We start from the raw sequence: 19,429 nt of genomic DNA on the forward strand, positions 1-19,429 counted from the left end.
AAGGTAGAACTCAAGAGGGGAGAATGACAGAAAACAAAGAAAAGGGGCAGGACAGCACTGGTTATGTTTGTCCTGAGACTAGCTAGCAGGTTAGGTAACTGAAAAAGAAACAGAAATGCACCATACCTTTTCTTTGTCACTGGCTTCTCGAGCCACAGTAGAGCCCTGAAACAGAAAAAATGGATCTAAAAATGTGCATATGTCAGAAACTAATTTGAAAATGTTACGATAACAGGTCAAAAAGCGGATGAACTGCATCCTTCTGAACTTGAGAGCTGTTTTAAAGAAAGGTGATACAGTAGGTAGAATGCCCACGGCCGCCAAGCTGTTGCAACCCCTTGAAGAAGATGTATCATGAGAGAAGAAAGATGGATTAAATCCTCAAATGCTCTACATCTATTGTCCTCCTGACTGCTGGAGCTTCTTCCTCATGTCTCATCCTCATTTTGAGACTATCATCCTGGAAGTTCAGTTTGCTTGGCAGACTTCTCATCTTTTTGTGCCAATTTAGCTGTATAGTTATGGAATAGCCTATTCTATATAACTGTTTGGAAATATGTAATAAACGTTTGAAAAGGATGTCACACAGTATAAACACATAAAAATATTTAAAAGATCACAAAGTACAAACAAGAACAAAGCACCTCACAGCAACATGAAGTCAAAAGAAGAGATGAGACCAACTGTGGATACACAAGATTTACAGTGCTTGCCAAAGACACTTTGGATATTTAAATTATTATTTTTTAAAATTTATTTTTTAACTTAAAACTAGTAGGCAATATGGTGTTTTCTGAATAAGCTGGAGGTGACAAAAAAAATGGCTGTATATATTTCCTTGCAAATTTCTTGGAGCAGGACCACACCTTTAAGTACCCAGCGTTTGTTTATCACATAATAGCACTGCAAGAAATAGTAACTACAAACACGATAACTGTACATTGAAAGATAGGTAAAAGAGTTCTATCGTTTGTTGGAAGGTGTACATTGTAAAGAAGTGCTGGACTGGAGTCATACAAGTTTAAAGAACATGAGGATTCCCAGCCACATCTTTTTATACCATGTTTTATTCTGTGTTCAGAGAGAAACTCAGAAAGGATGGAGAGAAAAGATAAATGGGACAGTATGTCTTAGTTATTATGTGTGGCCCAGCAAGCAGGGATTTCATTGCATTATATTGTTAACTGATAATAAAACCTGGTAAAAGTCTGACATTTTGGTTTACTGATGATACACCTTTTATGTTGTATTCTGTGCTCCAACAGACTATCGGGCCTGAAAAAAGATCAGCTGAAAACCAAACTGGAAGGAAAAAAGTGGATTTACAACAGTAAAAATTAGGGAGATAGCTGATTTGACATTGAAGTAATTTTAATAAAATATCTCAGTGGCCACGAAAATACCTTTGAAATCCTATGCTGACCTATGGTCTCTTTTTCTCAGTATCTACACAGGTAGAGACTTGTGCTACAAGTGAGCTCTAAGCTGGTGTCAAAAATATTCATGTACGAAAAAGGACTCTGAACCTACAACCACAGATGCTGTAGCAATGAAAATCAAGAAAAAGTGATTTATAATATATGCAGTGTCACTATAAATCTGCTCAGTGAAGGAGTTTGTTTTGAAGAATAATATGATATTGATGTTAAATTTAAATTGCAAGAGAAGTTTATCTTTAAAGCAATTCTATCCAGCTGGACAAACTGAATAGAGTACAGAAGCATTCACAGAGGTAAATAATAGCAAGAGCTTTTGACGCTAATGCTAAGAACATACTGTATATCATTTATGTTTCTTTGTGTTGTGCCTTCATCCCTTTTTTAATGCATCTGGACATTATGATGCTCTAAAACACATAGAGTTCTCTCAAATTAAAAAAATATCTTTCTCAGGTAAGCTCTGCTGCCAATAATACTAAATACCAAAAAGTCAATTGTTGACAATCTGGAAATCAGTTCTTATAAATCATGTTCAGTCAACTATCTAACCAATTGCTAGGTAGATACCTGACAGTAGGAAAGGATGGTGCAGTACGTAGCATTACAAATCCCTTAATATAGAATGCTAAATAAACATCTTAAAACAAGTTTACAGATGCACTTAGTGGTTCAACACATAGAAATTAAATGTATTAGAAAGAAGGAGGTTTCTAAGGGGAGACTTTATGGAGGAAATTAAAATACAATCCCTTAGGTAGAAAGACTAAGACTGTATTTTGGGCATTCGTTGTAAGCGCTGTCTATTAACTATTGGCAAAATTACAATGAGCAGATAAATGTTCTGAAACAAAACTAAAACACACCTTATGATAAAAGCAACAGAAATTTTGTTTTTTAAGAATCTTCTCCTTTTTACTTGAATTATTTTTAAAATATAGAATGAAATACGAAGCTTTTGTAGTAATGATGTACTTTGTTAGTAGCATTTTATTGGTTTAAATGATGATGATATTTAGTTATTTTATAAAAGCTCTCTGCAGAATCAGCTGTGGCTTTTCATAATGTTGATAAAAACCTATAGGAAGCAGAATTATTATTGTATTTTCGTGAAGGGTTTTACCTTTAACCATTAGTTACATTTAGCAAACATACCCGGTTAAATTGCTCCAGTACAAATAAATTTGTACAATTTCTCTAAAATCATCCTTCAGTTTTGCTAAACCTAGATACAGAAGTAAACCAGTTAATGCTGGCTCTTACATAACACAATTTAAAATTAATTAAAATTCTGAGCAATATTCAAGCAGCAGCATAATCTAACATTTATAGTAAAGATTTTCAGCTACTTTGTCAGTTATTTCATCAGCAGTTATTTCTCACCTTTAAATCATATTTTCTATAAACAGATAAACGATGGCTGAACACATTTCTTGTAACAATCATATATACTTCAACTCCATCAACAGTAAGCCGGTACATGCCCAAAAACTGGGGAAGAAGTGTATTCCCATGACACTCCACAATAAACTGCAGGAGCAAAAGAAAAAACAGAAATGAGGATGGATACATATTTATAAATATATATTTATACATTTTTAAAGATAAAACACCCAGAAACAACACATTTATTTGCTGAACATATATTCGTATGGAGACAAACCTTCAAAAAAATCATAGCAAACCAAACCCCTTCATCAGGAGGTTATCCTGCTTTTAGGCCAGCGTTTAAAAATTCAAATCTTGAACTCTTTAGCTTATAACTCTTCACTTCTATAGACAATCTCTATAGAAAGAGCAGGCTCCATTTGACACACCTTTCCACTTTTATGGTCCAAAGAGCACACCCAACGCAGATAACGTAATTGGTACTGATGTCAAAAAACAAATATTTTTTCGAACCATCACACTGCTGTATTTTGTACTCTGTTGTCCCAGATTATATTTAATTTGTATGTTTCTCCATTCTCAATATTTGTTTATTATGATGAACATTTATGGTGCTGTCACCAGCAAGGGGTATTATTTATTATCACCAACTTTCTCCTAGTTCCCACGTGATGGTTGCATTTCAGGGTCAATAGAGTTGAGCAGTGAAGCGCAAGATCCCTGTATTTTTTTATTTACGAATCATTGTATTTCCTTAAGTCACCATATTCCATTACAAATGGGCTATTAACCTTGAAAAGATTTGCCACCTGCACCTGAAACCTTAAGCCTCACAACTAATAGTTCGAATTTCTATTGGAAAGACTACTGGAGGAAGCAGAAAAAGTACAGACTACACTGATGACAAGAACTATTGACAAATGAATATTTGTTCCCAGAATAAAAATGCCCAAACTGTATTAATCCTAAAACCAACTCAAACACATCCACTCATATTTTGTGGAACCAAGGAAAAGTTAAGCCACAATGATGCAAACCAGAAAAGGACTCACCAGCTTTCCTCTTTCTATTATTACCAAGTCTCAAACAGAGGAACTTGGAGAAAATTTAAACATTCAAGCCCCAAATAGGAAACATGAAAACTAACCAACAGCCAGCTTTTAAAGCAGATCAGCTTTTAAATGTTCGTTGAATACTGAAGCTGCTGTTTCTTTTGTGCCAGAGTGACCTGGTTATTAGAAACACATTATTCTAAAATACAGGAGATTTTAGAACAAGTTAATTGAATAAGCTTTTTGAATTGTTTAACAAAGGTAGTTTGTATTTGGTAACAAATAATATAACAAAGCTCTTGGAACCCTGGAGATTTTGCAATTTTGGGCTCCTCTGCTAATTTTAAGGAATTTCTCTCACTAACTTTATACTGGAATCTGCACACATCACATACAGACTTTCCTTTTTTAAATGGCAAAATAAAAATAGAAAGATTTAAGAGTCCTGAAAACAATCCTATCCAGCAAGAAACCAAGGGAATGAACAACAAAGATGGAAATTGTTGACTGTGAATGGAAAATAATTTTGACTAACAACTCTGACACACGAGCTCTGTTGAATCTTACTGGCACAGTTTGAGCTGTAACACTCCTTTCTGTCTGCCCTGCAGCTGTACTGGAGGTTACAAGCTCTGAAGCAGAGAACACGTAATCATGATGCAGTTGTGCCATTTCACAGTGAAGCATTTTTAAGCTCAAACTGCCTATGGATGGGCAAAACATCTTAAGCCGCTGCAGAGGCTCAGTGAATGCAAATCAGAACCTTAGGACGGAAATATGATTGTATGCCCCAAAATACAAAGAAGTTTGACAGTAAAAGGCCACAAAAGCAATGTCAGTCCTGAGCAGTGTACAAAGATTGATCAGTTTGCACCTGAGAAAACTTCTGTGTTTAACAGATGCAGAAGTTTTAAGTTGGAGTTCTTGAATTGGAGGATTTTCAATCATAGGGCTGTTATGAACCTCACAAAGCAGTTATAACGTGTTACAGGACACATAGCTCATTTTGACCATCAGTAGTTTCTCTTAGAAAGCCGATCATAAAGTGAAATTAGAGCTATTAATGCTGAGGTTACAGAAAACTTGTTTAAAATACTAATCCCTATTAGCCAAACTACATTGATTATTTTGCTATAAACATCAAGTACTTGGCATATATCCTAAAGGTAAATACTTTTCTAATGCTTTACAGAAGGTGGGAAGGGTTGTTCTTGTAAAAACATTTACTGAGTGATTCCTTCTCTCAGATGATTAGGTTCTGCAAGGATGATAAAAATGAATCTAGCTTCCAAGAAGAGTTTAGTGCCACAGAATTTCAGGCCACTTAATTCTTCAACGGATCCAGCCATTCATAATCTTACAGCTCTTAACTACAGAATTTTAATTAAAATAAATACTATTATTCCAATTTTCCATACGGGGATCTGAGACGCGGAAACTTTATCTGAAATCATAGAGAGTTTGTGCCACACGAAGGAACGGCAGCTAGGCATCTCGAGCACCAGACTAATAACCCCCCGCCCTTCCTCTCAGCTGCTAGGGCCACAGCCTTGACACTTAAACCAGCTCTTCAACCCTAGCTATTGCTAACTCTCCGATTTTAACCTTCCTGGTCCCGAGTGTCCCCATCTGTAAAACAGCAATGTCATTAACACAGAACACGTGCCACATACCCACTGTGATAACATAAAATAAATCCTGTAGTTAGCAGTATACAACCCTTCCAAAACTGTTCCGTATTACATAACAAGGAGAAAAAGGCAATTAATGAGAGTAACTTAAGTCCTATTTGCAAGTTAGGGTTAGCCATTTGCTAACGCTGTTGTTTCATTTTAATATCTTGCAAACAAGCCTTCTGAAAGGGCAGTGTTACTAGCATGCAACACAGGCCATGAAAAGCTCCGCTAGTACTGCTCTTCACTTGATAAAAAGGGACTTGGCCATGTTCTTGCAGACTTCTAAGAGACCTTCTCAACGCAGAACATGTACTGCAACAGTTGTTTCCTACTCACTGCTGACTGTGAACACTCGTGCCATTGCAATTTAAAGAAAAGCCCCTAAAATTATTTCAATGTTTCCCATGACAGCATTTCTTATCCTGATGGGGAGACAAAGGAAAGAGGGAGGAATGCCACTTGCTTTCAGCATCTACAAGGTTGGTCTAGAACTTCCTACCTTTGAAACTATCAATCCCCCATATCTGCATCACAGAGGAGGCAAAACGTGTCATCTGTTTGGGTGGGAGTCCAGCAGGACTTGCACTGGTGACTGTGGTTGGCAGATTTTCAATTTGTCGATCTTGATATAAATGAAGTAGCAATTTAGTCACCTCAAGGTGCTTTTTAGGAATGATTTCCTGAAGTTCCCCACTCACAGCTGGAATAAAAGTGAGCCTAGAAAATAAGCCAGTACATGCTTAACAGGACTGCTAAATTTCAGTGAAAGAAAAGACCTTCACTCCTTTATGTTAACTCTTTCTAAAAAGAACATTAAAACAATTCTATCAAGCAGCCTTGCTAAATAAAACTGTAATACTTAGCTAATACATTTACAAGTCCTTATATGCAGTAACAAAATCCACCTTTTTTAAAAAGAGTGTTGTAATAAACACCTCATCATTTTTTGCTAATTCAGACAATTTTCATTTTTCTGCACAGCATGAGGACAATATTACCATTAACAAAATAAAGTATCATCAGCATGTTGACACATTTTATCAGCTGTGCAGCACAGGTTTCAAATACGTAATTACCTGAGCTCTCTTGAACCCCATGCTTAAAGTTGAAAATTAGTAAGAAATTCTTTATGACCCTATATTCTCATTAATTTTTGTATAAATACAGCTTCAAGATTCCTTAATAAGAACAGAACTTTTCCTATCTCATTTTACATGAAAAATAAGATTCTTCGCTTCTTGCTTCCCCATGGTAATGCTAGTGAGATATCAGGATGACTAAAAAATAACATAATACATATAATTTATTGGCAAAGAAGTTATGACATTTTTGGCTCTTTTTGGAAAAACACGGGGTAGAATTCCTGTTTCTGCTATTTCTCCTCCTCCCCTTGGAGATAATCTGTGGAATGATTTGACATCAGAGAAGACTAAATCCTGAATTATATCTATCTTGGTTCTATGTGAAAACTCAACACTCCTATTTCTCACAGGTAGCCCTATTTCTCAAACATTAATTCATAAATACACAACATGCTCATTCTCTGTTACCCTTTTATATATTATTTTCACAATTTTCTACATCATCATTAAGGCAATCATGCTTGAATTATCAAACGCTTATGTGACAAGTCTATACATTCATTAGGATGCTTTCATTAAAGAAATTGAATGGCAAGCGATATAATTATTTAAAAACATTTTAGACGTTGTGAAGTACAAGATGTTGATACTCCTTTTTTGGGCTCAACTTTCTCACCAATGTGTTATGTGCACGTGCATTGACATGTGGAATCACTCCCCAAAAAGGAGGCTGAGTTGTCCAGAGTTACATCATGTTTCAGAATATTCCGATTATTGTCATTTTCTTGAACCCTAATAATTTCACAGAAAATTATCCATTGGGTACTTATGTGACACATCGAAAGGATTAATTAGCCGAACTACAGCACACAACAGAAAGTTACAGATTTTCAAGGCATATAAAGCTGTTTTCTTCTAGTAAGTCATGTAAGAAAGTAATTTCATTCAAAGAAGGGTTCAATAAATACACAGGTTTTCAGATACAAGCCCTATGATTCACAGCCTTACATTTCATGTTGTTTCAGACTTGGGCAAGTGTCAATTTTACTTCGAAGTGCAACGTAATCTAAGTGTTACTACCACGTGTGATTATCTAGGCTGCAGATCTGCTACCAGGAACATTATACTTGGTACTGCTACAATCAAATGAGTTACTGGGCGTGCTGATTTCTTCTGAAAGTGCTGTGCACAGCATCAATAGCTTATATACATAAAATACAATAAATATATAGAAAGTATCTGCTGGTGAAACCCAGGCCTCAGTAGAGCCAGTGCAGCCAAGTCCATTCTGCCATTTTGTGTAGTTAGATATCTACCTACGAAATTTCACATCTTTCAATGAAGATTTTCGATGTGTTTTCCAGTAACAGTTCCAGCCTTTAGTTGTATGGCCCTTTTGCATATTGCCATTTTGCAGTTCCATCTAACGCCCACGCTAACGACCCATTTTCAGGGTCACCTCTCCTACAGGAAACAGTGGGCCCATGGATGCAGGTGGAATGTAGACTGTTCGGATGATATTCTCATCTCTACTTTTTCTGCTTCTCCTGGTTTTTCAAATCAAAGCTGTTTTATAGGTCGGTTATCTTAGCCCAGGGCAGAGGCCATGTTCTGTGCAGCCTCTTGATTTGCACAAGGAACTGGCTGAAGGGCTTTTCTCAACTGTGTTTCTTCACAAACCTACCACAAATCTTCACCTCTTACTACATTAGGACATACAGAGAGACAGGGTCACCATTACATGGTATGCATCCTTCTTCATGAACGTTTGTGTTTAAATAATAGTAGATCATATTTTGCCTTGCTTTGCCTTTTTACCTACCCTTTCCCTTCTTTTTGTGATAAATACAGATGCAACTCATGAAGAAATAGCGGGGAGCTGGGAGGAAGCAAGCCATTGATAACCTGTGCGAGTAATGACACGGAAGGAGGATGACACAAACTTAAATGTCGCTCTCCTTTAGCAACCCACCGGCTTGATGTCAGCCCATCTCAGTGCAAATTCCTAGACACCTAGTCCCCACTTTCTTTTCTGGGGGTGTCACCAATTCTGTGACAAAATTGCTTTTAGCTGCAGTAACGTTTTTCCACTTATTTATGATTTTAATGTTTTCTCCTCCCTTCCACTCAATAACCTTGTGCTATTCCTTGATTACTGTGCAGCCCGGAACCTCGCTCTTGGTGCGATTTCCCCTTTTTTTCACCTTCTGGCCTATATTTTTTTCCCTTTCATTTGCCTTCCTGTTTCTTTCATTTTTTTTTCCTCTCCAGAAGTGCTAAGGTCATTTTTTTTTCTGCTTTTGTTTTCTCCTTTATGCTGTCGTCTCCCCTTTTTAGCTCATTCTATTCTTTCCTTTCTTCCCATTCATTTCCCCATCACTCCACTGTTTGCTGCCTCCGGTAAATGGGCAGTCCCTCTCCTTTACCACTATTCACTATTTCTGCTGGTTGCCAGGGAGACTAACAGGCAGTGCAATAGGTGTCAGTTCTGCATACGATTACCTGTGTAGGGAAGAGAATGTGCAGTCAACAGGGACAGCCACCTATAGAAAACCTAAAGGGTACCTACACTCATGAGTAGTTTTATACTGGAAGGCTTGTACGCTAACAATTCCCTCTTGTTCAGCTGCTTTGAGATGGCTTCTCAATTTCTTTTCTTTACTGAAGTCATCTGGGTGTCAGCACTGAGGAATAATAAATCCCTTTTGAAGTTCATTTTAATGAAAAAGAAAAACAAAGGTGTGCAAAAGGTGTTGTTTTTTTCTGAGACACTCAAGTTGCTTTCATTTTATTTTTAAAAATTTCCATCCTGCCCGTCATCTATTCTTGAAGAGCACAGGATTCCACTTTTACATCAATTTACACCAATTTAATCTTTAAAGCAAGTCTAGCTCACTAGGAAGGACAAGGTGTCTTGATTCAGACATTTCAGAAACTAGAACATCTGCCTACAGAACTGTCACTGATTTCTGCCCTTGAAAATAATATTCAAAGTTTACAAAATATTTACATATATACTAATATCTACATTAGTATATTCTGTATTTTATGTAAACTACTCAATAAATTTTTTACACAGGAAAATACACCCAAAAGAAACATATAAACATAGCTTGAATATATGCTGACATGAAAAGTGTTCCTTTAGGAGGAAGCAGGGTATTACCTATTCCTTAAACATAGGGTGAAATCCTGGCAACACACTTATCACAGATGACTTTGCTGAGCTCTCCTTCAACAATGCCAAAGGGAGAGGTAGGTTTAACTCCAGTTTTCTGGTCCATGCTCTTGGGGTCAGGAGCATAGGTTTAAAACAAAACAGCACAGATTTGGAGGTATTTCAAATGAATATTTTATTTTGTCCTCAAATACTATTTAATATTTAACATGAACATGCTTGATTAACTTACACAATTTTAAATGATCAAACTATGATTGAGAGTAGGTAAGCCCATACAGCAAAGACTTCTCTAATATTTCAAAGTCTGACCAATTTGAGCATAACAATGGTTCTAGTGCATTTGACAAGTAAATGATGTTCAGCTAAGTAACGCCTGAAGAGCAGTGAGAAGAGTTCTACTAACTGATAGTATAACGATAATATAAGCAACCCAAACCAATTGCAAATTATCATTAAAATGTGACTAAAAAGCAGCATTGTACACTACCTATCAGAAAATATTACAGTAGTTAAAAACTGGTTAGCATGCATAAAAACCTAACATGTCATATATATTCGTATTTACCGTAACACTTACAAACCTACCTGGTTCATGCTCTAGGCCATTTTGTCTTTAAATGGACATAGAAAGCTGGTCCATGCATGATGGACTCCATAATCTAGTCATAAATAACAAGATGCTTTGCAACTTTAAGCATGCAGAAAGACATTATTCCCCCCTATTTGGGTAGAAGTGGTGGGCTTCGTGTTTGGCTTTTTTTTTTTTTTAAACTTTGCAAGAGAAAATAATGATCTCTAGTGTTCCTACTCTGTACTAAAAGTGTCAGACTCATCTGATGAGTTGACAGAAAGTGTCAATGTTTAGACTGAAGTGTTCACCATCTGTCTGAGGTTGTAGGCCTGACTGCCACTAAAAAAAAAAGGCATCACGTCAGACAAAGTAAACGGATGAATGTAACTCATAATTTTGGACAGCAACTATAATTTACAATTGTCAGGACTATTATTTACAATTCAACAGTTTTAATTTGGAATTGCTATATATATTTATATGCTGTTTCTATAGTAACTTCTCCTGACACTCCTTCTAGTCTGGTCCACTTTTAGTCATTTACACATTTCTAGTATGTAGCCTTAGGCTTGAATTTTCATCTTTTTGTTTAACTCTGGATAATATTTTTTTTTTTAAATAGTGGTAATAATACTGTAAATTTGGATGCACCTAACTTGGTTACTTTTGCAAAATGCCACGCAATACTGCAATAGAACTCTACACAGAAAGAAGAAAGCTAATAACTCAGCCAAACTAACTTATTTTATTTTCATTCCTAACAAGTTACTAGCCATTCTGTTTCCTGAAAATACCTGATTTCTCTAAAGTGTAGAGTCACGTCCATTACAACTTTGCTTAATTAAAAACCAGGGAATCTAGACTTGGTATTTTTAGACTTACAAGTGTTTACAGGCTATGCACAGTTCCTTTTGTAAATACCTAAGAATACAGACTGTAACTATAACCTCAGTTCCTCACAGCTCCAAAGAACAGACAGGCTATTGCACCTTCAGACAGATGGAGAGAGGAAGGACGGAAAGAACTGGATGGGTCTGTGGACTATACATCTCCATGATCTCCAGTTACTGATAATACAACCTTTATTTCTACTTTTCAGTCGCAGACTACATGTCTCTTTCTAACCTTTTGGTGACTTCACAAAAAATCATTGGTACTTGGAGTTGGATTTTGGAGGCGTTCATGGGAAAACTGCCCTGCTACGTTTCTCTGCTGACCACACTAACTCCCAGATGCCTCATCGGTAAATTCATAGTCAAAAAGTGTGCAAGGAGAATGACAGCTATTTTGCAAGTGCCAGGGGTGAAGACTATTTTGGTGAATGAAGAACATATCCAGTCTCTCACACTTCTGACTTGACATGTTCCCCTCCCCAGTATTCTTTGTTTAAAGACAGCTATCCTCTTGTATTTACTGTTAAGCAGTTCAAGCAGTCTTGGAAAATGTTTCATAAGGCTTGTTTGGTCCCTAAGCAAGGACAGGTACTTCTGAGGTCTGGAATGATTCTATCAGCTTGGATGTGTTAGCCTTAGTAAGGAAACAGGTGAGTAAGTATTACGGTTTAAATGAAACTCATCCAGAGTTCCAACCTGTGGAAGAAACCTGGAATGAATTTGTAGAGGGGAAAAGAAAAAGCCTGAGAAAGAGAGAGGAAAGAGATGATCTATCATAAATGGCATGAATTTCACTCATAATCATGTCAGAACTAACTGGAAGATAATTACTGCCGTCTTGGGCAGGTGAAGGAGGGTGCAAGATACCAAGGGTTCACAAGTTGCTGTTCATAACGGATAGATGATGTAACTTCAGGTCCTTTGCGGGTACTAGATCTCTAACAAGGGAGAAACAGTCTTCTAAAATTCACCTGAATCATCTCCCTAGTCTTCATGCACCTGAGAAAGATTATTCCTCCCAGGATGATCCCTGCACTACATAACTGGGTCTGAACATGTCTGCACGCTCCCTTCCTTGGAAGGCTGAACCTTTCAAACACAGCTCTGCTCTAAGAGCAGTCTGGCACAGGGTATGATGTAAGGGCATGCCGCTAGAAGTCCCAAACTAGTCCCAAACACAATCACACCTGGGCTGTGAAGCACACTTAGCTGGGCCAGAAATTTTCACGTATGTGGTGAGTTGCTGGCGATCAGTGAACTGAAACTGGAGAAAAGCTAACAAGCAGACTTTTCCCTAAAAATCCCATATTTGGTACTTTTGTGTGTAATTACAGTTAGCTTCTTTACCTGTAGCAGCAATTACAATTAAGGAAGATACTAGGCAGTAAGGTAAGTATGTAAATCAGCACAGGGAACTCGACATTTCCTCTCCTGACAGAAGAGAGTATGCCAAAATAAAATTGAACTCAAAAGAACTTGTTTTATTGACAAAGATTTCCACAGGAGTACCAGTGCAGTATCTGAAAAGCCTTGTACTACTGCAACTAAGCAAGCCAACAGAACCATAAAGTTACATCCGTACCAGTGAATTAGACGCGTCTTGGACCGTCCTCTGGCATCAGTTCTAGTTGGAATGGAGAAACTCACATCCAAATTATTAAGTTATCCTCTAAAACAGGATGCTCATATTCAAACTCCTAAGTAGGAATAGTAACTCGCCTGAGTTAATACCTTGAACGTTGTGCTCAGAATTATTTGGGACACAGCTGGCTGGCCCAAAGCAAAACCACAGTAGGGACCATTAATGAGCTCAAGGGCCAGTAGATGTTACCTGGCATTGCATCGTTTGCTAGTAGAAAGATAGTCTAAGGCCAATCTGTGTGGGACGACTTGGTCAAGGGAATTATTAAAACCTTTCCACCAGGACAACGGGTTCTCTAGACTTTGTCAAGCAGGCTAAGACAAGCTTCACTTGTCTGAAAAACATCTAGAGAAGTGGGAGGACAAGCTGCTGAACCTAATGATTCCAAGCATTCAATTTCCAGGAGCAACACACAGGAGGTGGTATCAGCCATCACCAGAGCTAGTGGGATTTAATTTAGATTTTCTTTAATTAATTCAAATGATTTTGTTCAGTACATTGCTGAAGATATGGAAATTAACTTATTTTATTAAAAAGTCCAATTATTAAACCGTCTCTGTACTTGAGTTCTTCTGCATTTACAACGTGTTGCAAAGTGCTCTCAAGTTCTGAGACAAAAAGAAATACAAGTCATATCTTTATGAATCTTTTGCAGGCACCAGTGACAGCCTTCTTATATGGATGTTTTTCCAGCATAAAGTGAAATTAGATGCCTGGTACAGATAACTTTCAGATCATTATTCCTTGTAACCTAGCCTATCATGAGCCCTGACCTTTGAAAGCATTAATGAAAAAAGATTCCAAATGATGAAGTTCATTCACGTTAGCACTGTCTTCATTGACAGTCTTGAAAGAAGATGACTGTTTTGAAAAGCAGGATGACTTTTCAGCTGGAATAAGTCTCAAAATCTGGATCATTAATACTAGCTTCTAATGCCAAATAAGAAATGGACTAAAACTTTAATTCTGCTGCACTGCTTCACAGATCAAAACCCTTTCAAATCAAAACTCAAGTTGTAAGTTTGAAAACTCTAATAGATAATAACACTAAAATTACAATTAGATAATATTTTAAAATTTCTCTTTGGTAAAATTGTAATTAAAAGATGAACATTTTTGATAGTGACAATATTTATCTACATTAAAACAAACACATGGTGGTCCTACATTTTATTTAAACAGAAGAACAACCTGCAGAGAGAGAATAGAGTTTTTATCTAACTCACTGAAGGTTTCCCAAGCTACTCTGGACTTGGATGGCATTCAGAGATCTCCCTTCAACAGAGGAAGAGCAGAGAGGGAGACAGCCAAGCAGCACCATAAAGTTGGCTGCCAATACCTTCCATCCCAAGCACCCCAAAATCATGCTTTTGCCCCCCTTCAACCTCAAAAGATGGCTTTAGAACTGGTTTTACAAAAGTAACAGTATTTTTTTTTTTTTAAAAAAAAAGGGAGTCAAGCCCAAATCAAGGAAAAAAGGAGTCAAGCTGATATTCACGCAGTGCTGCTTGCAAACTGGAGTTTGAGATTCCTATTACGTATTTGTTGACGCTGTTAGAAAATTACTAAACATTGCAAGACAAAAAATAAACCACCAAAAACAACAACAAAAGACCCCCAACCCAGAATGTCCTGAAGTCTTCACCTGAAATCCCAACCCACAGAATTGAGCTGGAGGACGGAAAGAAGGATTAAAAAAACCCTTCTTTTGGGTATCGTATTTTAGATTATTTTTAGAGATTTTTGTGATTCACGCAGCTTTAGACCTTATTCAAACACATCTGGGGCTAAGAAAATTAGCACTGATTTTGTTAAGGCTTCTCATATTTCCCAAGTTCTGCTCCCCTCCATGCCATCCACACACATTATACACTGGCACAGTATGACAGCTATCAAGGCTGATTTGAGGGATCTCCACTGTTCGCTATTGACTGTAACGTTGTTCCTAGAAATTCACATGGCAAAACCTGTTTCTTTATTAGCAGAAATTTTACATTAATTATAGGCAATTTTTTATTTCTCATACAATACAACTCTTTAATTTTTGGAAATCTGTTTTTAGTGAAACACATAAACCATTCAGTGACCAGAGCAGGAAGAAAGAGGTCACCTGCACCATTCATACACACGTACGCAGACATCACCACGCTAGCCCAGAATAAAGTAGCTTCAAGCCTGGGAGTCCACTAGCTGAAAGAAAGAGCATCTTCCTAGTAAGGCAAAGGAGCTTATGGCCTCCAAGTTAGCATCTCTGTATCATGTAGATGTATCATTTTACTTAAAGCTAGCTTAGATATTTAGAAAAGTGCAGCCTTGTGAATTACAGACATGCAATAAATTGCTCATGCAAAAGGAAAAAAGTTGGAAGTGACTCTTTTTCCACAATTATTCATTTGAAGCTTTTAGCACTCTAAACAAGATTAGCATTATAATATTTAAGAAGAGATCCTACACCCTGATAATAATTAGTATATTACCTGATGGTATTTCTTCAGTATGTTGTGCATTTCTGCTACATCTTCACTTGTTATTGTTTTGATGATATATCTTTTGTCGTAAGATGTATGAAAGCGGGCACCACTGCGTGCCTGGGAATCATTGGCAAGGGGTGCGCTTCTTGTCAATGAATTCTGTCAATTGATTTAAAACAAAAAAAGCATCAAGTCAGACAAAAATATGCAACTTTTAATTAGAACAAATATAAACCATTTACATTTATTTTTAAAATCTTTTTCAATATATCTGCACCAAGCTGAATTCTGCGAAGCATGGAATCACAGACCGCATTATCTTGACAGATCACTTAAAAAATATTCTGAGAACAAAGAATGTTTGGGGGAAGGTATTGCCCATCAGTGGTTCAAAAGACATTCTCAACGCTGAATGAGAGTTTACTGCACTTTGTTATGTAAACATTATCAACTTTTGGGAAGAAAACATACAGTAATTAAAAAGGAACACTGTATTACACCACAATAACTATAAATAGAGGATTCATCCCTAGTAACAGTATCACTTTAAAACTGAGCAGGATTTGCTCTTGAGCCAGTGTGATCTGGTAGATAAACAAGATCATAGCTAGGTTTCTCAGTTCTAATACCAGAGCTACTCCAATGATTTCGTATCTAGTGTTAAGTCAGTCATATTATTGTACTGTACCTCCTTTTGTAAAATAGACCTACCTTCCTACAGACTCAAGAGGGGAAGATTAGTTAATGACTGGATAGTACTTAGAAGAAAAACTGCTAGAGATTAGTGACCATTTTTAGACTGAAGCTTGAGACTACTTGAGCTTCAACAGTAGCAAAAGAAGCCTTCTGCCTTTTTCAGAAAATAAGAAGTATTCAGATTATATTTCTTTATATTTAAAAGCAGTAAAAACAAATTAGACAAAGTATAATAACTTGCTTTTGGCTGGAAACATCTTTCTTTACCAGTAAGAGTTTATGCCAATTGTTACATACTTGAACTACACGTTTTTTTTTTTAAAATAAGTAGTAACAGCAGTAGCACAGCCATGAGAAAACACAAGGATGTTCTTACACCCCCTGTGTACTTCCATAAAAATTGACCATACTCTGAAAAGGTTAAACAAGTTAATTACAGACTGCTGGAACACTTCTATATTTATGAAATAAACTTGCAGTACCCATTTGGTATATCCCTACTGGTAGTAGAAAACCCCAGTTCCTGCTATCATTCCTCATTGTATCATACTGCACAAACAGCTGTTGCTAAATTGAAATACACTTCCCCCCTTCCACACTCACATAGCGTAACGTTCTCCCTGCTAGAAGAAAAGCCACTTCCACAGAAAGTTTTAATAAAATTTTGTATATAAATGTAAACGTTGCAGATTCCTAAATAGCAAAAGTTCAGCTCCAGCAGCTACAGAATATGATGTGATCGTGTGGTTTAATAAGGCACCGTGAACTAAGTCACAAAACAGATTTACACTGGAAGAACAATGATGCTTTCAGAAAGTAATTACAAATAGTCTCAGTCTACCAGGTACCAAACCCACAAAATTTTATTTTTATAGGAGCTATGTCTTATTTGGAAGTTTTACCATTGATAAAGCTGTTCACAAGCTCTATGGACTTCAGCAGGAGCTGGACATGCAGATTCAACCCCAGTGATGGAAGGTCAGTAATTATTATAAAGTAATAACCTCAACCAAGAGATGAGGGCAACTATAGCCCCAATTTAAGAAGACACTTGATCCACATACAATTATGTCTCCATATTTTGGAGATCCATTGACTTCAACAGCCCTTCAGCATAGTTAAATCTTATCCCAAATGTGGGATGCTTTCTGAAATAACTTTAATATGAAATAAAAACATTCTCCCACAAGGTAACTTTGTTCAACTGAAATACTCAAGAGTAGTAGGAATAACAGTAAATAATCTAAAAGCACACAGCTCTAAAAGGTCTAATTAGAATGAAAACCTTAATTATGACATGTAGGAGAAATAAATCTTTGCGCACTTCTCCCTGTATATTTCTAGCCTTGTGCCATGAACTAGAATTATTACTAATGTCTATGATATTAAAATGATGTCTTTCTCCATTATCCTCTCTATTCACTAAAGAAAGAAAGGATGTGGGTGCTTCCCTCATGTTTGGCTGGAAAGCTGCCCGGAGGAAAAGGACCTGGGGGTGCTGGTTGACAGCCGGCTGAACATGAGCCGGCTGTGTGCTCAGGTGGCCAAGAAGGCCAACAGCATCCTAGCCTGTATCAGAAACAGTGTGGCCAGCAGGAGCAGGGAGGTGATCGTGCCCCTGTACTCGGCACTGGTGAGGCCGCACCTCGAATACTGTGTTCAGTTTTGGGCCCCTCACTACAAGAAGGACATTGAGGTGCTGGAGCGTGTCCAGAGAAGGGCAACGAAGCTGGTGAAGGGCCTGGAGCACAAGTCTTATGAGGAGCGGCTGAGGGAACTGGGGTTGTTTAGCTTGGAGAAAAGGAGGCTGAGGGGAGACCTTATCACTCTCTACAACTACCTGAAAGGAGGTTGTAGTGAGGTGGGTGTTGGTCTCTTCTCCCAAGTAACAAGCGATAGGACGAGAGGAAATGGCCTCAAGTTGCGTCAAGGGAGGTTTAGGTTGGATATTAGGAGAAATTTCTTTACTGAAAGAGTGGTCAGGCCTTGGAACAGGCTGCCCAGGGAAGTGGTTGAGTCACCATCCCTGGAGGTATTTAAAAGATGTGTAGATGAGGCACTTAGGGACATGGTGTAGTGGGCATGGTGGTGTTGGGTTGACGGTTGGACTCGATGATCTTAGAGGTCTTTTCCAACCTTAACGATTCTATGATTCTATGATTTATAAATAAACAACTTTGTTAGACTGATCAGAACACAGCTTTAGGGACAACCATTGCAAACTCAGTTCCTTCTCTGCACTGGCTTTGGACAGCCAATTTTAACAGATGCAAGTCCTGATACACCATCACTTCACATGGTATTGAAGACACTAGAGAAAGGAATTTAAGTATTACTGCAGTTTCCTTTACCTGTTTTCAGATGTTTCCTACTCAAATTCATTTCCCACCACTCTACCACTGAAATGTTTTCTATGTACTGATGAAGTCTATTCAAGGGAACAGGTAGCATAAATGGATCAAATTTTCTTAATGCTACACTTGATATCAGTACTCCACTAATTTTTAAATTGAATTATAAATAGAGTTAGTCTTAGAAACCATCCTCTGCAGCAGCCCTCTCTGTTCTAGAATCAAAAAAATTGTGCAAATGCAGTTACCTCCATCACAAACTAGAAAACGTAATGTAACATAATAATTATTTCTAATTTTGAAAAGAGCTAAAGCATGGGTAATCATTAATGTCGTGAATTGAACTACTGCTAAGTTATTAGGCTGTAATTTAGTTAGCAATAATAAAGGCTACTGGGTAATTATTTGTTATTGTTCCCAGCAGAAAAAGGTGCATTATTCTGAGGTTAGCTATTGCAATAAAGCAGTGACCACAGTTTTCTGAATGTATTTTTCCCAGAGAACCCTAGTCTTCAAACTGTAAGCCATGTGGTATAAACCTTGAAAGCAATCAACCTCGGGGGAGACTAAAGTTGTCTTGCTATAAAAAATTGCCAAAAAAGCGTACTTGCTAGTCTGCCACTGAACCTCTGAAGGAAGAGGGAAAGAGGGAGGTATGGTAAGGAGGACCTGAACTAGCATTATTCTCCAAAATTTCAAATACCTTTGGGGTATATTTTAATATTCTTCACCAAAGTCTTCAGATTTGAATGAAATTCAGACCTGGGAGTACTCAGTATGAATGAAATATCTTGCTAACAATGTCTTGACTGAGATACAACACATGGGAGATGCTTCTTCTCTGGACTTTTCAGTTGCTGAAGCTCAGTTACTAATTCTGTGGCCAGAAAGGGACAAAAATAAGCACCTTTGTCTTCAAACCTTCCGAATGCTATTCCTATAACCATTTGCTCTTTTAAAATCTGTCTCCTTTTGTCTTCATAAGCACT

General features: G+C 37.3%; 1 protein-coding gene across 2 annotated transcripts in view; it reads right to left on the bottom strand.

Annotated features, from left to right (window-relative positions):
* PIP4K2A (phosphatidylinositol-5-phosphate 4-kinase type 2 alpha) overlaps positions 1–19,429 on the bottom strand; it is a 128,593-nt gene that overhangs the window by 20,020 nt on the left and 89,144 nt on the right. For both annotated transcript variants that reach the window (XM_075143933.1, XM_075143934.1), the window contains 3 exons: positions 15,400–15,552; positions 2,820–2,966; positions 127–165 (listed from right to left, as the gene is read on the bottom strand). In XM_075143933.1, coding sequence (XP_075000034.1) covers positions 127–165; positions 2,820–2,966; positions 15,400–15,552 — 339 coding nt within the window. The remainder of the gene's footprint in view (positions 1–126; positions 166–2,819; positions 2,967–15,399; positions 15,553–19,429) is intronic.

The sequence above is a fragment of the Calonectris borealis genome, chromosome 2 (assembly GCF_964195595.1).
Source record: "Calonectris borealis chromosome 2, bCalBor7.hap1.2, whole genome shotgun sequence".
Classification (NCBI taxonomy): Eukaryota; Metazoa; Chordata; class Aves; order Procellariiformes; family Procellariidae; genus Calonectris; species Calonectris borealis.